This window comes from Schistocerca serialis, chromosome 3 (assembly GCF_023864345.2).
Source record: "Schistocerca serialis cubense isolate TAMUIC-IGC-003099 chromosome 3, iqSchSeri2.2, whole genome shotgun sequence".
Classification (NCBI taxonomy): Eukaryota; Metazoa; Arthropoda; class Insecta; order Orthoptera; family Acrididae; genus Schistocerca; species Schistocerca serialis.
The window spans coordinates 663,298,562-663,317,757 of NC_064640.1; the positions used below are offsets into that span (position 1 = coordinate 663,298,562).

The 19,196-nt window shown below is 44.4% G+C and overlaps 1 protein-coding gene across 2 annotated transcripts in view; it reads left to right on the forward strand.

Moving 5' to 3' along the window:
- LOC126470545 (myotubularin-related protein 2) overlaps positions 1–19,196 on the forward strand; it is a 190,249-nt gene that overhangs the window by 98,286 nt on the left and 72,767 nt on the right. For both annotated transcript variants that reach the window (XM_050098477.1, XM_050098478.1), the window contains one exon: positions 14,725–14,900. In XM_050098477.1, coding sequence (XP_049954434.1) covers positions 14,725–14,900 — 176 coding nt within the window. The remainder of the gene's footprint in view (positions 1–14,724; positions 14,901–19,196) is intronic.

Sequence of the window (19,196 nt, forward strand, 5' to 3'; positions counted from 1 at the left end):
GTTTCAACTTTTTACTGAATTTCAAGTGCATGTTTTCATCTTTTGGCATGTATGGCATAATGCTGTAGTAAAGAACCAAACATCAGATAATCCAGTACTGGTACTCCAAGGAACTTGGCATCCCAAAAACCACAGTGAAAAGCTTCATACTAGGTAGGGTATTAAGCTTTAAGTGTGAATCTGCATATAGAAATGCTGAATTGTACATTTTAGTATGATTTACGAAACTCCAATGCTCTTGGAATATTCAGATGTCCTGTTTCTTTTGTGACATAATGTAAGATCTGTTAATGCCATATACATACAGATATATGTAAATGTTCACTTGAAGATGACTTAACAGGCAGATTTGGTCAGTAGTATTGAGTAAAATTTTTGTTTCAAATATATTGACAGCTTTATCAGAATTTTACAAAGCTGCCATCCGTGAAACACAGTGCATTTTGATCACAAGACGTGTTTCAAAAAATGGTTCAAATGGCTCTGAGCACTATGGGATTTAACAGCTGTGGTCATCAGTCCCCTAGAACTTAGAACTACTTAAACCTAACTAACCTAAGGACATCACACACATCCATGCCCGAGGCAGGATTCGAACCTGCGACCGTAGCAGTCGCGCGGTGACATGTTTCAGTACTTGTTTGGTACCTCATCTAAGCTTGGCATAATTTCTTAATTTGCGTTACTTATGTCTTAAATTTACAGAACACCATTTTTCGGTGAATTATAGACTGGCAGGACACTGTGTTTTATCGTTGTAACTCCCCACAAGGCCTTATATTTATTGCTGGTGTAGAGTATAAACTGCCAGTTTTACAGTTTGTTGGCTTCACATATAACCTTGTTAATTTTTCATACCATTTGAAAAAGTCATGAAAAACTTATTGTCCTTAGTCCTGGTATATACAAACTTTTTTTTAATTTTTGCAACAAATTTGTATTCCTTCTTACTAGTCTTTAGCAATGCTGTGTGGATGTAAACATGATTGGAAAGGCTAGATAATAGTATTGCAGAGTACAAATTAAAAGTTAAAATCTCAATGTAGCAACTGCGGAGAGCATCATTCACCTTGCTCGCCAGACTGCAGGATTTTACAGAAAGAGAGGAAAATCATGGAATATAAGACCCTGGACCGACCTACCTACGCTGAGGCTAAGAGGAACATTGAGCGCCTACATCCTGTGCCTATGACCGAAAGAAATGCCGCCACTATGACAACAGTTGTTGCCCCATCAGTTCCTTGAATTTCTGTCACCTCTCAGAACTGGGAGACTACACCTGTCCCCTCGATAGTGGGGGGGCACTTCCTCCTCTGTTGCTCCCGCACCACCTACTTCAGGAGCAACAGCCCCCACCCCTTTCACCCCCCCACCCCCACTTTCGGTGATTTGAGTCCCCAATTCTGAGCCAGAGAAGCGTACGGCTTCTTCAGATCCTCTCATTACAAAGGCGTCCCTTGGGTCTATCCACTGGAGAGCACGTGACGACCTGTGTGGTAGTGACCACTTCCTCATCTTCCTGTCACTGTCCCAGCGTTATGCCCACAGACGCCTGCCCAGATGGGCTTCAAACAAGGTGGACTGGGAGACTTTCACCTCTAATATCACCATTGACTCTTCCCCCACATGGTAACATTGATGTGATGGTTGAGCAGGTGACTACCACAATCGTTTCTGTGCCAGAAAACGCGATCCCTCTTTCTTTAGGGTGCCCCCGGTGAAAGACAGTCCCTTGGTGGTAGCCGGAATTTGCTGAGGGAATTAAGGAGTGTCACCAAGCTCTACAGCGGCATAAGCGACACCCTTCCCTAGAGCACCTCATAGCCTTTAAACGGCTCCGTGCCCGTATTAGTCAGCATATCTAAAAGCGGAAACAGGAGTGTTGGGAGAGGTGCGTGTCAACCATTGGGTGCCATATGTCACCTTCCCAAGTCTGGGCAAAGATCAAAGGAGTTTTTAGGTACCATACCCCAATGGGTGTTCCTGGTGTTAACATAAATGGCGTGTTATCTATCAATGCAAACACAATTGCCGAGCACTATGCTCGCACGTTTGCATCGGATAATTACCCCCAGCCTTTTGCCCTCTCAAATGGCGGATGGAAGAGAAAGTTCTCTCGCTCACTACATGCCACAGTGATCCCTATAATGCCCCATTTACAGAGTGGGAGCTCCTTAGTGCCCTTGCACATTGCCCCGACACAGCTCTTGGGTCTGATCGCATTCACAGCCAATTAAACATCTCTCATCTGACCACAAGTGCCATCTCCTTGTCATCTTCAACCGGATCGGGTGCAACGGCATCTCTCCATCGCAGTGGCGGGAGAGCACCATCATTCTGGTGCTCAAACCCAGTAAAAACCTCTTGATGTGGATAGCTGTCGGCCCATCAGCCTCACCAACATTGTGTACAAGCTGCAGGAACATGTGGTGTGTCGCCGGTTGAGTTGGGTCCTAGAGTCAGGTGGCCTACTGGCTCCATGTCAGGGCAACTTCTGCCAGGGGCACACTACCACTGATAATCTTGTGTCCCACAAGTCTGCCATCCGAACAGCCTTTTCCAGACACCTACACCTTGTTGCCGCCTTTTTTGATATACACAAAGCGTATGACACCACCTGGCGACAGCATATCCTTGCCAAATTATACGGGTGCAATCACCATGGCCGACTCCCGATTTTTATCCAAAGCTTCCTGTCGCTCTGTACTTTCCTACTTTCCGTGTGCAAGTTGGTGCCTCCCACAGTCCCCCCCCCCTCCCCCTTCCCCCATATCCAGGAGAATGGGGTCCTGCAGGGCTCTGTATTGAGTGTATCACCGTTTTTACTGGTCACTAACGGTCTAGCAGCAGCTGTAGGGCCGTCAGTCTCACCCTCTCTGGATGCAGACAACTCCTGCATTTTGTACTGCTCCACCAGTACTGGTGTTGCTGAGCGGTGCATACAGGGAGCCATCCACAAGGCGCAATCATGGGCTCTCACCCACGGCTTCCAGTTTTGGGCCGCTAAGTCGTGTGTCATGTCATGCACTACTGTCGGCATCGTACCATTCGTCTGGAACCAGAACTTTACCTTCATGATGATGCACTCACTTTAGTGGAGACATATCGATTCTTATGACTGGTTTTCGATGCCCGATTGACTTGGCTACCTCACCTTTGTCAGCTTAAGCGGAAGGGCTGACAGCATCTCAGTGCCCTCCACTGCCTGAGCAACACCAACTGGGGTGTAGATCACTCTAATCTGCTGCAGCTCTACAAAGCCCTTGTTAAATCCCGCCTTGACTATGGGAGTGTGGTTTATGGCTTGGCGGTGCCCTCAGCGTTGCGTGTACTCGACCCAGTGCACCACTGTGGCATTCGCATAGCGACGGGAGCTTTTAGAACAAGTCCAGTGACCAGTGCCTTGGTGGGGGCCGGAGTCCCTCCATTGTGGATCCGACTTGCACAACTGCTCGCCAGTTATGCAGCACACATTTGTAGTTCTCCTGAACATCTGAATTACCGTCCCCTTTTAGTCACCCGCGTCAGTTCATCTCCCGCATCAACAGCCCAGGTCAGGGCCAACGATTGTGTTTTGCATGCGATCCCTTCTGTCTGAACTGGATTACTTCCCTTTACCACCTCCCATCCCAGTCAGTCCGCATACACCTCCATGGTGTACACCTAGGCCGCAGATTTCGCATGACCTAACGACTAAGTTACTCGTGCCGCTCTCTGCTGTCACTTCCTCTCGATTTTTGGCGTGTTCCAGGGCTCTGAAGTGGCTGATGGCCACGTTGGTTTCGCCTACATCCATAGAGGCCATTTTGAACAGCATTCCTTGCCCGATGGCTGCAGTGTATTCACTGCAGAGCTGGTGGCCATCTCTCGTGCACTTCAGTATATCTGTTCTTGCCCCAGGGAATCATTTCTTCTGTGTACTGACTCCTTGAGCAGCCTACAAGCTATCAACCAGTGCTACCTTCGCCATCCTTTGGTAGCGTCAACCCAGGAGTCCATCTGTGCCCTGGACCGGTCCCGTCATTCAGTGGTGTTTGTGTGGGCCCGAGGACACGTCAGCATCCCAGGCAATGAACATGCCGACAGGCTGGCCAAACAGTCTACGCAGAAACCACTATTGCAGATGGGCGTCTCTGAACTTGACCTGCGTTATGATTTATGCTGTAGTGTTTTTCAGCTTTGGGAGACGGAATGGTATAACAGTACACACAACAAACTGCGTGTCATTAAGGAGACTGCGAATATGTGGAAGACTTCCATGCAGGCCTGTCGCAGGGAATGAGTTGTCCTCTTGCTGGCTCCGCACTGGCCACACTTGGGCGACCCACGGTTACCTCCTGCGCCATGCAGACCCGCCTGAGTGTTGGTGTGTCGCCCGGTTGACAGTGGCCCATATTCTGGTGCACTGTCCCACTTTGACAACCCAGCGACAAAATCTTGGGTTATTGGACTCGTTGCTGCTAGTTTTATCTGACAATGCCCCATTGGCTGATTTAGTTTTACGTTTTGTTTGTGAGGGTGGGTGTTATCATGTGATCTATGTTTTAGGGCATGGCCTTTGTGCCTCTGTGTCCTCCACCCTAGTGCTTGTAGGGTGGAGATTTTAATGTGTTGCAGAGTGGCTGGCTTCTCCTTTTTTATTCTCGTGGTCAGCCAGCCATGGTAATCTGCTTTGTTGTTCTAATCTCTTCATCCTGTTTCTTGCGTTTCTGTGGTTTTCTTGTCCCCTTTTGTCCATTTACGTGTTTGTTGCCCTTCATCGTTCTTGTGATTTTTCCTTTCATTCCGTTTTGAGTTGTCAGTCTTGTTTGTTTTATCCTCACACTTGTGGGATTGTTTTATTCGGAACAAGGGACTGATGACCTCGTAGTTTGGTCCCTTTCCCCCTCTTTTAATCCAACCAACCAACCAAACTGCTATCAATATTTTTGGCTCAACAGATCTGTGCAAAAAATTGTTCTCTTTAATGAAGGTAAACAAATCTCCATGAAGAGCACTCTGACATCTCACTGCAATTGTATGAATTGCAAGTGCAAGATTAATTGCACCAAATATAACTCATCTTCTTCATTGTAAAGAGACTCACACCTCCACATCATCTACTGAATGACATTCCAGACACACAAGAAAACATAAGCCTGCATTTTGTTTATGGTGAATTATATTTATTCATTCATTCATTTACCAAGCGAGGTGGCGCAGTGGTTAGACACTGGACTCGCATTCGGGAGGACGACGGTTCAATCCCGCGTCCGGCCATCCTGATTTAGGTTTTCCGTGATTTCCCTAAATCACTCCAGGCAAATGCCGGGATGGTTCCTCTGAAAGGGCACGGCCGACTTCCTTCCCCATCATTCCCTAATCCGATGAGACCGATGACCACGCTGTCTGGTCTCCTTCCCCAAACCAACCAACCAACCATTCATTCATTTATTTCTGTATGGTCTAGCATTAACTATATTCCTGGGATGTTCTGGTGCTATCAGTATTCTATGCTTTACTGCAGATGTATGTGATAATTTGTCACGTGATAGATGGAATGTCTCTCTATACTCCGTCCAAACTTCCACCCCCCTGTGGGTCCGGAGGTTAGAATAGACCCGAGGTATTCCTGCCTGTTGTGCGAGGTGACTAAAAGGAGTTTCACACGTTTCGGCCTTTATGTGATGGTCCCCTGTAGGGATTGACCTCCATTCTTCAAAATTTTCCTGAAGAGCGAGCCAATTGGGGAAGGGCGCCTTACAAGGTGCATCGTGTCCATCGTGCATTGAGACCTTTAGCCCACTTTCTTGTCGTTGCATTGCAGTCCTGCCCATTCTCCATCTCTTGGGTGAGGACACCTTCCTGGGTGCGTTTTCCACCATGCACTGTGCTGTGTCGATTTCTGCATCGATGATGACCATGAGTCCATCATCTCTTGCTGGTGGTGAAACACCAGCAGTCTCTAAGCGATCACGAGCTCAATTCAATGCACAGAAGTACAACCCCAAATCGTTCCCCTCCCTGGCCACACCATGGGAGGAACATCAGGCTAAGGATGGCAGCAGATCTTATTCGCCCTGGTACCTTGTATGTTCTAGAGCTGATGGGGAATCTTTCACGATGATGAAACCTCAGTTTTTTGCTGAGCATTTAGAGGACAAGTTTGGGGAGGTGGAGGGCTTGATCAAAACAGCATCCTCTGCCCAGTCTGGGGGATGTTTCTGTAGCCATCACGCCCCATAAGAGCTTAAATATGGTCCATAGTATCATATTTCACAGAGACCTTCTTTTGCAGTCCGGCGATGAGCTGCGCACCAATTTAGAGTTGCAAGGTGTACATTTCATCTGGCGTGTCCACAGAGTTCCGAAGGATAATCAGGTTGCCACCAGTGCCTTCATCTTGGCCTTTCAGGATGATACATTGCCCGAGAAGGTAAAGGCGATGGTCTACCGGTGTGATGTAAAGCCCTATATCCATTCCCGATGCGGTGCTTTAAATGCTGGAAGTTTGGCCATATGTCTTCCCGCTGTATTTCCAGCGTCACATGCCGAGATTGTGGACGCCCATCACATCCCAATACTCCATGTGCCCCGCCTCCCATCTGTGTCAACTGTGGAGAGCACCATGCGCCTCGCTCGCCTGACTGCAGGATTCTCCAGAAGGAAAGGAAAATCATGGAGTACACTGAGGCTAAGAGAAAACTTGAACACCTGCATCCTGTGCATATGACATCATCTTACGCCGCTGCTACAACAGTTCTGGCACCATCAGCTCTGCCAACCCAGGTCACCTCTCAGAGATGGAAGACTACACCTGCCACCTTGATGGTGGGGTGCATTTCCCTCCCTGTTGTTCCTGCACCACCTACTTCAGGAGCAGCACCCCCCCCCCCCCCCCCTCCCAACCATCAGAGATGTCTGTCCGCACTTCTAAGGGAGAGAAGCCTAAGTCTTCTTCAGCTTCTCTTGTTACGAAGGGGTCCCTTGAGTCACTTCCTTCCTAGGTTTCTTCAAGTGGGAAAGATGACACCCGCCAGTGAAGTCCTCCCAGCCAGGGAAACCCAAGGAGCAGTGAGAGAAATCCAAAAAGAAAACCACTAAAACCAAGGAAATTGCGTTGGCACTTACACCACCGCCACCTACAAGCTCTGCGGCTGAGGATGGGGTGGAGATTTTGGTGTCCGCTGAGGACCAAAATCTCGCCAGACCCTCAGACACTATGGATACAGACTGCTCAGGCAATAAATTGGTGGCAGCAGGTGACTCTGAGGTGTAAACTGCCTCATTGAATGTTCCATGCCTTCCCAGTCTCAAGATGTCATCCTCCAGTGGAATTTCGGCGTTTTTTTCCACCGCCTGGCTGAGCTACGGCAACTGTTAAGCTTTACACCAGCTATCTGTATTGCCCTCCAGGAAACCTGGTTCCAGGCAATACGGATCCCTGCCCTCCACGGCTATAAGTGATATTACAGGAACTGTAGCGACTATAATTGAGTGTCAGGTGGAGTTTGCGTTTATGTCCTAAACTCAGTCTGTAGTGAAACTGTGCCCCTTCAAACTCTCTCGATGCTGTGGCTGTCAGAATGACGATGACGCAGAAATAACTGTCTGCAATGTGTATCTTCCTCCAGATGGTGCAGTACCCCTGAATGTATTAGCTGCACTGACTGATCGACTCCCTAAACCTTTCCTACTTTTGGGAGTTTTTAATGCCCATAAGCCCATAACCCGTTGTGGGGTGGTACCATGTTTACTGGCCGAGGCAGAGATGTCAGAACTTCACTGTTGCAATTTGACCTCTGCCTCTTAAATACTGGTGCCGCCACAGATTTCGGTGTGGCCCATGGTAGTTACTCGGCCATTGATTTATCAGTTTACAGCCCAGGACTTCTCCCATCCGTCCACTGGAGAGCACATGACGACCTGTGTGGTAGTGACCACTCCCCCATCTTCCTGTCACTGCACCAGCGTCAGGCACATGGACGCCTGCCCAGATGGGCTTTGAACAAGGTGGACTGAGGAATCTTCACCTCTACTGTCACCACTGAAACTCTCCCACATGGTAATATCGATGCGATGGTTGAGCAGGTGACTAGCAGAATTGTTTCTGTGGTAGAAAACACGAACCCTTGCTCTTCAGGGTGCTCGAGGCGTAAGGCAGTCCCTTGGTGGTCACCAGAAGTCGCTGAAGCAATTAAGGAGCGTTGGCGAGCTCTACAGCGGCGTAAGCGGCACCCTTCCCTGGAGCATCTCATAGCCTTTAAACGGCTCTGTGCCCATGTTCGCTATCTTATCAAACAACAGAAGGAGGAGTGTTGGGAGAGATACGTCTTCAGCATTGGGTGCCTCACATCACCATCCCAAGTCTGGGCAAAGATCAAACGTCTTTTTGGGTACCGGGCCCCAACAGCTGTCCCCGATGTTATCATAAATGGCGAGTTATGTATCGACGCAAACGTGATTGCTCCTTTCGGGTTAGAGTTGGCTCTTATTTTAGCTCTGCTCATATTCAGGAGAACGGTGTCCCACACGGCTCTGTTCTCAGTGTTCCCCTCTTTTTGGTGGCGATTAATGGTCTTGGGGCTGCGGTGGGCTCGTCAGTCTGTTCCTCTCTATATGCCAATGACTTTTGTCTTTATTACACTTCCCCAAGCATCAGTGTCGCTGAAAGGCAGCTGCAGGGAGCTATCCATAAGGCACATTTTTGGGCATCCAACCATGGTTTTCAGTTCTCAGCCTCTAAGACCCGAGTGATTCATTTCTGTCATCGTCGAACGGTCCACCTCCTTCCAGAGCTCTACCATGCCAATGAACTCCTTCGTATTGAGGAGACGTATCGCTTTCTTGGCATGCTGTTTGATGCTCAGCTTACTTGGACACATCATCTTCACGAGCTTAAACAACGGTGCTGGCGACACCTCAACATCCTTCGCTGACTCAGCCACACCATTTGGGGGGCTACATGAACAACCCTCCTACAGCAATATAAGGCCTTAGTCCAGTCCCACCTCGACTACGGGAGCATGGTGTAAGACTCAACAGCACCTTCAACGTTGCAGATCCTCGACCCGCTTCTCCATTGTGGCGTCAAACTGGCGACAGGTGCCTTATGCACTAGTCCGGTGGCTAGCCTTCTTGTAGAAGCTGAAATCCCTCCCCTACGATTCTGCCGACAACAGTTGCTTGAATCATACATCACCCGCATCCATGCCTCGCCCAAGCACCCAAACCGCAGGCTCCTTTTTCCACCTTCTGCACTCCCCTCCCCACGACGCCGGCCTAGGTTGGGTCTCCCAATCACGGTCCACGTTCGTTCCCTTCTCTTGTCACTCGAGTCCTTTCCCCTTACTTCCTCCATCCTTCCGGCCCTCTTCTTCTACCCCTCCTTGGTCCCTCCCTCACTTGCGGCTTTGCTTGGATTTGTCCTGCGACTCCAAGTCCTCCGTTTCACTTGCCAGTCTTCGTCAACAATTCATGGCTCTTCTTGCCTCGTTTCGAAATGCCGATGTAGTCTACACCGATGGTTCTGTGGTCGATGGATGCACTGGGTTTGCTTTCATCCACGGCGACTACGTTGAGCAGCATTCCCTGCCTTGTGGGAGCAGTGTTTTCACTGTGGAGCTGGTTGCTCTTGATCGTGCACTCGCTCACCTCACCTCACCTCACCTCACCTCACCTTTCCTCCTGCCCTGGGGAGTCATTTGTCATATGCAGTGACTCCCTGAGTGGATTGCAAGGACTCGACCCGTGTTTTTCTCAGGACCCTTTGGTGCGCGGTATTCAAGATGCTGTTTTTGCTCTTGCTGAGTGTGGTCATTCAGCGACGTTTGTGTGGACCCCGGGCCACATCGACATTCCAGGAAATGAACGTGTCGATCGCCACCCCTGGAGCTTGGTCTCGTGGAAAGAGACTTCTGGTCAGCCCTACATCGCAAGGTCCGCGATGAGTGGAGCTCTGAATGGTCTGTCTTGAACACGCCAAATAAGCTCCGCATGGTAAAGTCGTCCACGGCCATATGGAACTCATCCTTGAGGAGCACACGTAGGGACTCAGTTGATCTCTGTCGTCTCCGAATTGGACATACGCAGTTGACCCACAGCTATCTCCTTCGTCGTGATAACCCGCCCAAGTATCGCTTTGATGCGGGGCTGACAGTGGTCCATCTTCTGATGGACTGTCCCCTTTTAGCCCCCTTGCAGCAGTCCTTTAATTTACCAGCTGCACTTCCTTTAATTTTAGGTGACGATGCCTCTATAGCTGACTCAGTTTTACGTTTTATCCGTGCACCAGCAGGGTTTTATCACTCACTCTAGTGTGGGCGCTCTCGCATGATTTCTCAGGCTACACCTACTCCAGCGACTTATAATTGTGATGTGGATACCAGAATAGTGTCTTTTTATGGCAACAAGTTGTGTTGGTACCTCTATCAATGCTTTCCAGCTGGAGGTTCTTTGTTTGTAGTTGAGTGGTTGACCTTTTCCCTGATCCATCAACCACTGTAGTCTGTTTTACTCGAGTCAACTATTTGCTCTGCTCCTTTTAAGTGTCCTCAATTTGGTGTTATTGCGGTGTTCATTTTAGCTCTGTACCCCCTTGGTGTTCCCTCCCTCTGGGTGCAGAGGTTACGCTTTTACTGTATAGGCCTTTTACAAGTATGTCTGATCGGAACAGGGGACTGATGACCTCGATGTTTAGCCTCCATCAAACCCCAAAACCAACCAACCAACCGGTGTGTAAAATGAATGCTATAAGTAGTTTGATTCATAAGCATTTTCCAGTTCGATGTTAGATGAACAAATGGAAATTCAAATGCTTTGAAGACCAAAAACACCTGCCATCAAGCAAACACTTTCATTGAAAGGTAGGACCTTCAGTGGAATTTTCAGTACAAGACTGATTGCACAGCTGTAATGTAAAAATGCTCTGTTTTAGTTTCCATCTGTTCGATTTTGAAAATTTATAGAGCTGTTTTAGTATCCACATAACTGAGCAAAGTCTGTCTCTGAACATTGTTGAGAAGAGGCCTTCGAATGTAAAGATAGTCAAAGGTGGCTCATGTTTATCACCTGAAGTTATGCAGAGCTCCGTTTTCAGAAGTTCTCAAGTGACAATTGCATTGGAAGAATTTTTCTCAAAAAGACTGCATCAACAGCTGATACTTTAAATTGTGGGAATATTCTGAAAAAATCTGAAACAATTCAATACTAAGAAGGAAAAACTTAATCACTTTCTAATGAATTTACTGCAAAGTGTGAACCATGACTTCATAAAGTTTGTGCAGAAGTCGTTATGCATGTTTCATGGAAAAGCTATAGTTGAAAGAGACTTTTCTGTTAACAAATAATTTTTAGTTGAAAACGTAGAAGATACAGTTGTTGCAGAAAGAGGTGTTTACTGTGTAACACAATCAGGTGTTTACTGTGTAATACAATCATCAGATGGTTTACTCATTAGTGAGAAACAACTGAATGTAGTCTTTACAAGATCGGTTACACTAACTGTGAGGTATGCTTCACCAAAAAGAGTAGAAGCTTTAGAAAACGAGAAATCTGATAAAAATGAAGTGGCCAATCGTAAAAGAAGAACAGTTCAAGAAATAAAATAGCTTAAAAAAAGGAATGATTATAAAAAAGGCAAAAGAGGAAGCCGAAGTTTTAGATGTTGAAATTTCAGATTTAGCTAAGAAGCTTAAACACTGAATCTTTTACAGTGAAGTTTAACATTTGACATAAATTTTGTACCTTCAAAATTTTTATATTGTCATAATGAAAATTGTAAGTTTTCACTAGATTCCTGTGTGAAAACAAATTGTATTTTAACTAATTTAATGATAAATATATCTGAAAATAGTCGTACCCCATCCTACATTTAAATGTTTTTATAGCATTTGATTAGTGGTAAGCAGCAGAATGGTCCGTTATTCGTGTAGGGAAGAAGCCAAGATGGTGTTTGTGCGTGGCCAAGCAGATGAAAATGGTCTAGAGGCAGCACGACTATGCCAAAATGAGTACCCTCACAAAAGCCAACCACATCGCACACAATTTCACGTCCTTTTTGGGTATTTGTGTGGTCATGGGTCCTTTCAGATAGACAAACATGCAGGAAGGTGGCAGATTGTGTGTACAGTAGATTTGGAGGCCTGGGTTCTGCCTCTCGACTGTTTCCATCTGCTTGGCCATACAGTATGCTGCGTCAATCACACAGCCGGCGACACACAAGGAATATGGCAAATGGTCAGAGGAACTTTCATCCATCAGTGCCACCTACTGTGACAACAGTGCACACATGTTCATAGGACCTTTTTTCCTCAATTTCCAGTCATGGATCCACCCTCACGGTTTGTCGGTTTTATTAATGTTGACTCTAAGTAATTACATTATTCATGCTGACATACAGTTTAAATAGAATTCATAATGGGTGGTGCAGGAACAAAATAGGTAGCAGTCTAATTACTGAAGTGTTGCATTCCTGGCTTTAAAGTTCATTTTCAATATATTTATCAAGTATAATTAAATACAGTGACTTTAATACGATGCTGCCGTACTGCAGGCATTCTAACTCCAAATGATTTGCACAAAGAATCACAACCGACTGCCTCCCTGTGATCACTGCCAAGATGCTTAAAAACACAACAGTTACATGTACTGCAACTCATTACTGTGAATATTACATTAATTAAATTACAACTGAAAACTAGTAACATGTTTCTTAGCTTGCATAATAATATAAATCAACACAACCCAGACATTTCCGGTTGTGGGAAGTTCTCATATGATAATCAATGAAATGTTGACTTCTGAGAAATGCTTTTTTGTCATATTTTAATTGCTTTATAAATCCTATCTCTAACATGTGTTCAGAGTCTATTTCTATTGTTGATTCTGTTGCATACAAATCTGTTGAGGTGCATAAATGTTAAGATCCAATCCCAGCTGTTACTCAAAATCTACAACAAAAGTACATGACTAAAGGATTGAATACATTAGTAGTCCTGGCATCAGTAATTTTCTTATGTGATATTCCAGTCTGCCATATTACAAGGTGCCAGTGTCAGGGTGTATGTATATAAAAAAAATCAGATGGACAATGCATCCCGCTTTCCAACAGTGAGCTGATGAGGAAGGTTGTAGAGGTATTATCACAGGCCACTGATTTATCTGCAATCATTTCTCACGTGGTACGGGAACCTATTGGCCATCAGGTTCATACATCCATGTATTTATTTTACATTAACATCACCACTATAGAGTCCTTCATCTGTTTTTACTCTACATTAGTTCCCGTACCCCAGCCCCTTTACATCCTATTTCGTAGGCTTTTGTTATCTTTCTTCCCTTGTGTGTGCAGACTACATTCCCTGTCCATCAGTATCAAACTCCTTTTCTGATATTTTTGCCCATTATTTTTGTTAACTTAATTTAGTGAACATCAGCCTTCACAACAGAATAAAACTGTGTGCTGCTCTGAAACCAGAAGCCAATTCCTGTCTTTCACTCAAAGTGTTTCGGCTGTGTGACACTAAAAGTAGTACATAGGGGAGTAAAATGACTGATGGTGGCCTAAAGTGTAGACTGGCAACAGCAAGAAAAGGACTTGTGAAGAAAAGGAATTTGCTGACATTGAATATAAGTTAAGTGTTTGGAGCTTGTTTTTCAAAGCATTTGTCTGGAGTGTAGCCTTGTAAGGAAGTGAAATGTGGACAGTAAGCAGCTCAGACAAGAAGAGAGTAGAAGCTTTTTAAAATGTAGTGCTACAGAAAAATGCTGAAGATTAAGTAGGTAATTAATATAACTAATAAGGAGTTGCTGAATAGAATTGAGGAGAATTGAAGTTGGTGGCATAACTCGACTAAAAACTGGAGATCAGTTGGTACTACACATTCTGAAACCTCAGGGAATTGTTAGTTTAGTATTGGTTTAAAGTGTGGCTGTTAAAAATCGCAGAGAGAGACCGAGAGATGAATATGTGTATTTGTAATCAATTTCTTGCTCAATTTTTATGCATCCATAAACTTATCAACGAATTGTAGTACTTTCTATCAACTTAAATCTCAATAACTTCAAACATGCAACAAAATTAATTTTTGGAAGTGGGGTGAAATAATAAGCTATATATCAGATGAAGATTGTTTCCATGAGAGGAAATCGGCATTAATAGTTAAAAGTTGTGTGTATCATCTTAAATTGAAATAAATATGTGAAATGTTAGGTGGTGGTTCAGTCCAGAAATAATAGGGATTTTTAATGAGAAAGTCATAGCTTTTAATGAGCAAAAATAGTGACTGAGAAAGAGGCATGATTAGTAGTAATTTTGTGCAAAAAGTGTTTAGTTATTTGGGGTTCAGCATAGATATTATGGACAGCTTTAATGTAAGTTTTTGTAGATAAAGATGTAACTGAGTGCTTTAAGTAAATTTAACATTGCTGCCTATTTAATTTAAAATTTATGCAAGCATCCATAGGATCAGGATCTGTGTAGGTTGTATTGTTATTTTTGACCACCCATGATACCAGCTTACAAACGCAGGGTACTAGGACATGTATTTTTATTGCAAATATTTGTACAGGTGATTTAAGTGTTACAAAACTTCATCTAGTAAAGTAACATTATGTGAAAGCAGCAGAATTTATATCTATTGATTTCATTCTTGGTAGGCAGTTGTTTATAGAAGAAAATAAAGCAATATAAAATAAGCTGCTGTGGACAAAATACATTAATTTTGTATTCAACATGTGTTTTAGAGCTTTGTTTCCCAACCATAGAAGAATCAAGATGGCTTTCAGGTGTGGAATCAACATACTGGCTGAAGCACATAAAATGCATTTTAGCTGGTGCTGTGAGAATTGTTGATAAAGTAGAAAACCATAAAACCTCTGTTCTAGTCCACTGTTCAGATGGCTGGGATCGCACAGCACAGGTCAGTTTCTCATTTATTTATATGGCATCAGTATTTAAAATATTATCTCTCCCTCATGGAAGAACTTATTTCTTTTGTCTTTTCTGATGACTAGTGCTGTAACCGTTTCAGTCTGCCTTAAAATATCTTCTGAAAGTGTGTTTTTTAAATGTCACACTCTTAACCCTCAAGTGGAATTGCTAGTTTTTGTGACAAGAGCAGGTGCGTGGTGCACTTTGTACACATTTAAAGAACAGCTGTCTTCATGTTGCCAAGGTAAACATGAATAAGCAAAATCACAGTTTAACATTACTTTAATTAAACAGCAATAAAAAAACATCATATGAGCTAAATCACTGTTTATTTAAAAAATAATAAAATAAACTTTCATTATATCACTCGGATGCCATGATTCTCGCACAGTAATGACAAGCTCGAAGCATGAAACAGCACATTTGCATCAGATCGCAGCCGACCACTTATTAGGTTGCTAATTTTCTCATATAAAACTTCCTCATTGGGGGATTGTGCCACAAGATTGGAATCTGGGTCATTTTCTTGCACAGATCATTTTTTTTCTCCCCTGGCATGCAGTTTATTTTATATTACTGCTATTCACTTGGAAGTATGACAGCACAACTTAGCACTGGTGTATCTGAAGCAAAAACGAAGGAATGGTTATGGGCTCACAGCTGTAAAGCAATAATGGAACGGTACATGACAATATTTGTTCTGCAAGAAAAGTATTTCATTTGTGAATGTGGAGAACCATCAGCTGTCTGATGGATTGATGACAATGAAAATCTGTTCTGGACCAGAACTCAAAGTTGAATTTCCCACTTATCATGAGCAGTCGCCTTACTGTTAGGCTATCCAAGCATGACTCACGGCCAGATACAAACTTCCGTATGTCATCAGCCATGTGTCTACAATATCATATAATGCTATTTGCAGTTGGCACACTTTATACAAAGGTGCACCCACTCGAGAGTTAAATAAACAAATGAATAAGCTCATGACCTTGTGTATCAAATACCATTCCTTAAAACTGGTGTTTTGTTTGCACTGGATATTTTATGCATTTATTGTAGTGCCCATTTTTTATGTTGTTATGAGATGTATTATGGTACTGCATAGTGAATGAGTGTCGTCATTCCTACTACATTATTTGTACCCAGTGACTGTGCTGGTCTTAACCTTTCTGTCTTTCGGTGTTTGTTTTAGTTTTGTTTTGATGGATGGGTCATGAAGTGTTACATGCTGTACATAGTACTGGTCTCTCTTACATAGTCAGCCACCTAGACACATTTTGTGAATAAAAATAGAGGGGACACAGGCAGACAGTGTTTGTTGGTAATGAGGATCACCCTGTGGCTAAGCATGCCTTAGTGCACGGCCAGCACATCTTGGCACAGTGTTACACCGTCCGGGTTATCTGGATACTTCCCACCAACACCAACCTATCCGAACTCCGGAGATGGGAACTTTCTCTTCAATATATCCTCTCTTCCCATTACACACCAGGCCTCAATCTCCGCTAATTTCAAGTTGCCGCCACTCATACCTCACCTGTCATTCAACATCATCTTTGCCTCTGCACTTCCGCCTCGACTGACATCTCTGCCCAAACTCTTTGTCTTTAAATATGTCTGCTTGTGTCTACATATGTGTGGATGGATATGTGTGTGTGTGCGAGTGTATACCCGTCCTTTTTTTCCCCCCTAAGGTAAGTCTTTCCGCTCCCGGGATTGGAATGACTCCTTACCCTCTCCCTTAAAACCCACATCCTTTCGTCTTTCCCTCTCCTTCCCCCTTTCCTGATGAGGCAACAGTTGGTGCGAAAGCTTGAATTTTGTGTGTGTATGTTTGTGTTTGTTTGTGTGTCTATCGACCTGCCAGCACTTTCGTTCGGTAAGTATATACAAAGATGATGTGACTTACCAAATGAAAGTGCTGGCAGGTCGATAGACACACAAATATACACACAAAATTCAAGCTTTCGCAACCCATGGTTGCTTCGTCAGGAAAGAGGGAAGGAGAGGGAAAGATGAAAGGATGTCGGTTTTAAGGGAGATGGTAAGGAGTCATTCCAGTCCCGGGAGCAGAAAGACTATATATATATTGTTGCAGTACGTATTACATTTTGAGTTAGGACTGATCACTTCCTCTATACCAGCTATAATGTTGTCATTTAAATATATTTGAGTGAATATTTTTATGACAGAATTAGTATTTTTTTTGGAATTCATCTCAAATATGTGAAAATGCTCACCAGCTGGACAAAATAATAAGATACTGTGCTATAAATATTTTATTTCTATGTGCTGAAGCTGCCTGTCACTTTCTCCTCGTACTATAACATCTCTGAAAATGTTCTTAGCTACTAGCTTGTCTCTAGTCGTTTGGGTGCCTTGTTCATCTACTACCATATCAGATGTTAAACAAGGTTTGAGGGGAAAATTTTGTACTTAAACATAGTAGTGTAAAGAAAACTAGATTTATTAAGATATGCCAGAGGGTGTTAAAAAGGATTTTTGCCACTGATAGGAAGATATCTGATTTCAGTACACATCTGCAAAATTGACAACGAAAACCGTGCACCAGGAGCTGTTCAAACAAAATATTCGTGCTACAGCTAGTATTGACAGACATCTAGGACTGCAGTGATAAAACATAATATGTGGACCACTGACCAATTACAACATGTTGCGTGCTCCATCAAATCTTCTAAACTGTTCTGTACAAAAGATAAACTTAGGTGAAGAGAACAGGGAAACATACTATTCAGTCCATGCTCTTCAAATTGTGAAGCATGGTAGATATGTTTTGCTACATTTAGTGTGTTTGTATCATGGTTTTTTGTAAGTTAAATGTTCACATTGTAAAGAAAGGTAACTGGTGAGGTCTGTGAAAACATTTTCATTCAATGATACTAAACAAAAAAGTCTGGAAATTTCCAAAGGTTGATTTGAAGAGTATGGGGAAAGGGGGGGGGGGGGGGGGGAGGATTAGGGTCCAATTACCTTCTTGTCTAGTGATTGGTGGCTGAACCAGAAAATAGAAAATGTATTAGATGTTGAGATGTTGTTACGATGCCCAGTATTCTGAGATTAAAATGCAACTGTCATCACTTGTAAAAATCACTTTTGTCAGTTACAGTAAACCACACTGTTAGCAATGTTGCAAAGTTATGTACAACTTCGAACACAACAGTAAGGAGAGGTGGGCTACAGAGTGGTGTGGCAACTGTTGTTTTAGGAAAGCTGGGCAGGAATTGAAGTGGTTAGCAAACAGGTTAACTCACTAAACAGAAGATGTACTTAACTTGTATTTCTCCAAGCATACAAAGATCCATTACAAATAATGCAGCAAGAAACAGAGTCCAGTTATCACAATGTAACTAGGATGAGGCTCGCTGCACGAAGCACGAATGGAGGTGCCATAGCTAATGCGAGTGGGTTGAGGGGCTGCCACAAGCCATCCTATATAGTGGTGGCAGAGGACGCACATAGTCCAGAGCCACTGGAGACGTGGCTCAGCGGGCGCGCACTGTTGTGTCTACCAGATTCTGCATGATAACTGTTGATGTCAGACAGAAACTTGCAATTCCATTACCAACTGTGGGATATCAGTGGAGTGATATCAGTGTGTGATACCACATCCCGCCCCTCCCCCCCCCCCCCCCCCCCCCAAAAAAAAAACTTCCACATCATTGCCCTGTAGTGTAGATGAGCAAACAATAATTGGAGGGGGTGGGTGCTGGAGGCCAGTGGCAGTGAGGAGACAGAAGTCGAAACTGATGCCAGTAGCGAGCTCTCGCCCATGCCCCATGTATTCGCTGAGTGCACCCACTTACAGATGCGGAGCGACGAACAAAGACAGAGGCACCTTGATGATTGAAAGGCATCTGAGGCGGCACATGAAGTAGCTGCCGGGAAGAGGGGCCCATCCCCAGGCGACAGTGGTTTTCGAGCCAGCAATGACCACAAAAAGGCCTCAGCTATGATCAACTCCTGGACCAGTGCTGTTGGCGCAGTCCCAGCGGGAGCCAGATGCCACAAGGGTCATTGTGTCCTGGAGGACATGGAATCTGAAAGAACATAGCCTGCAGCAGGATCCCACAGTTCACATGGACAAATTTGATTCTGGTGATTTGACAGCAATCCTCTCTGTCCCTGCAATAAAATGTCCTAGCAAACCTACAACATACAATCAAATGTACAGCATCACTCCCAGCACCTTTGTCTGCTACACAATCTGTAAAAGACCAAATCGTTAGTTGTACTTTGTCTGCCTGGGCAGCGTGGCAGTGCAAAA